This window comes from Ceratina calcarata, unplaced genomic scaffold (assembly GCF_001652005.2).
Source record: "Ceratina calcarata isolate Rehan_Ccalc_2016 unplaced genomic scaffold, ASM165200v1 scaffold170.2, whole genome shotgun sequence".
NCBI classification, from domain to species: Eukaryota; Metazoa; Arthropoda; class Insecta; order Hymenoptera; family Apidae; genus Ceratina; species Ceratina calcarata.
The window spans coordinates 89864-91891 of record NW_017138358.1 but is presented as its reverse complement, the minus strand read 5'-3'; the positions used below and the strand labels follow the sequence as shown (position 1 = coordinate 91891).

Below are 2028 nucleotides of genomic sequence, written 5' to 3'. Positions count from 1 at the left end.
AAAAAAAAAAAAGGAGTCGTGTGTAAAATAAAGTAAAAGGAGGGTGGGAGCCCGAGGCCGTATGATATTTTTAACCCCAAAGCACACAGTTATCTTATCTCTGTATGAATAATTCTCCTCTGGTAAATAAAAAAAAAAAAAAGAAGAGAGAGAGTCTGTATTCCTTTTCTCGTTTCAGCGGCAACGTGCTCGGCTTTCAACCGTATCAATCGGGCCAGCCTGCCTGTGGCAGCTACGGGATGGTCTACTCGAACCGATACGCGGGCCTTTGTTGTAAGTTTCACGGGGAATAATTGCGTCCAGTGGTTGGGGATTAATTTCTGGAAACGAGAAAGAAAGAAAAAAAAAAAAAGAACAATTCTATTGAGGGTAAAGGAAGGTTTATAAATTGATTTTCTTTTTATTTCCAGCCGGCGAGCAATTCTACCATTTGGGAGCATTGTGCAGTTATGGTTGACGATCAACAAATGGTTCACCGAGGCTGATTCGTAGATCGTCATCGATCGAATCGATCTAGTTCATTGTTCTAGTCTCAGAAGAATTAGTCGTTAAATTAATAGAAGATAGGAAATTTCGTCGAACTGTTTAAATAGATTTGAAATTGAACTCGTGATTCGTTTGAAACATGGCCAGGATTCCCGATTACATCCTTGGTAGCAGAGCGTATCGCGATCTTATCTATAATCGGGTTTGTGCCATTTTAATGGAGGAGAAGCATGCGAGTTCATCACAGAGATAAATTAATTTCGATTCGACCCAGAACCGTTTCGATCATTTCCCATAGAACGATTTGAATCGAACGTTTTGTCACAGGCGTAATTATTTAATTAATAAATATTAATTGGTTCTACTGGATGTAAGAAACGGTGTTCTCTTGGTGTTAAAATAATGGAGACGGGTAACGGCCGGACGATTGGCGAAGTTGCAGGAAAAATACACGCGTGCACCGTATCTTTCTCGCGTAAATATTTATACACGTTTCCCGGGCTCTGCAGTCACGTAACGGCCGCGATGCAAAATGCATGGCGAGGGTGCGAGTTGGGTGGCTGGCCAAGCATCGGGAGTTGCTCGCTCCACGTGGAATGTTCAACTTTCGACGATATTAGTCTGTCTTCTAAACGGGAAATTAGGGGAGACTTTAAATTCGGGTATCTGAACACGCTATCTCACGTTCACCGATTCGAGTAACCACCGCAAATGTGGACCGAGCAACTTTTACAGTTTACAGCGGAAACAGTTTTTTGATAGGGAGAATGGAACATCGGAGTATTAATGGGATCACGGAGTTTTCAGATTGTACGGTAGTTAAAAATTCCGAGATCTAAACTGGTGATCCTAGCGTTTGGAGTAATCGGTAAAAATGTTCGAGGCAATTTTGAGAATGACTTCGATAAAGAGAACGTGGCATAATTCCAAGCGTTAAAGAATTATCGGTATAGATTTTCGAGACGGGACATCATCGGAATTTTACGGCTGCCGGAATTAACGTTTGAATAAAATACACGGCGCGAGATAAACTAGCGAATCATACATAGGTGGAAAAAAAAAAAAAAATACAGCCTCGCGATAAAGTTTAATTCCCTTATTCGGGGGACACCGAAATCCCCGGATATCCGATGCCGGCAGGCTTCCCTACCCGGCGCAATTCTGCTCGGATTTATTGTCAGCTGCCTCTGGTTTACCGCATTGTTTCATCCGATCCGAAAAAAATGCACAAAATCTAATCCCGCACCGCGGCTACTGAAAATAAACCTATTTTTACTATCATTGACTTCAATCGGATTTATTAACGCTTCCATTTATGCCATAAATATTCTATATGTGCGAATATGAAATTAGAAAAATGTTCAATTCGGAATACGTGAAAGAACTGAAAAATATTTCAAGTATTATTGATTATAATTGCATTCGATTCAACAAGATTAATTAAGCAGCTGATAGATACTTTTGCCAAGTTTCAGTGCATTTTACTACATAGTTTCTGAGTTATGCTTAATCAAAATTGATTACTTTTCGATACGTTTAGCA

General features: G+C 40.2%; 1 protein-coding gene across 1 annotated transcript in view; it reads left to right on the top strand.

Moving 5' to 3' along the window:
* The window catches only part of LOC108632730 (venom allergen 3), a 4729-nt gene extending 4144 nt beyond the window's left edge, over nucleotides 1-585 (top strand). Inside the window, exons 5-6 of the mRNA XM_018037474.2 lie at nucleotides 179-273; nucleotides 411-585. Of these exons, the coding sequence (XP_017892963.2) occupies nucleotides 179-273; nucleotides 411-457 (142 nt within the window). The 3' untranslated portion in view covers nucleotides 458-585. The remainder of the gene's footprint in view (nucleotides 1-178; nucleotides 274-410) is intronic.
* The last annotated feature ends 1443 nt before the right edge of the window (nucleotides 586-2028 follow it).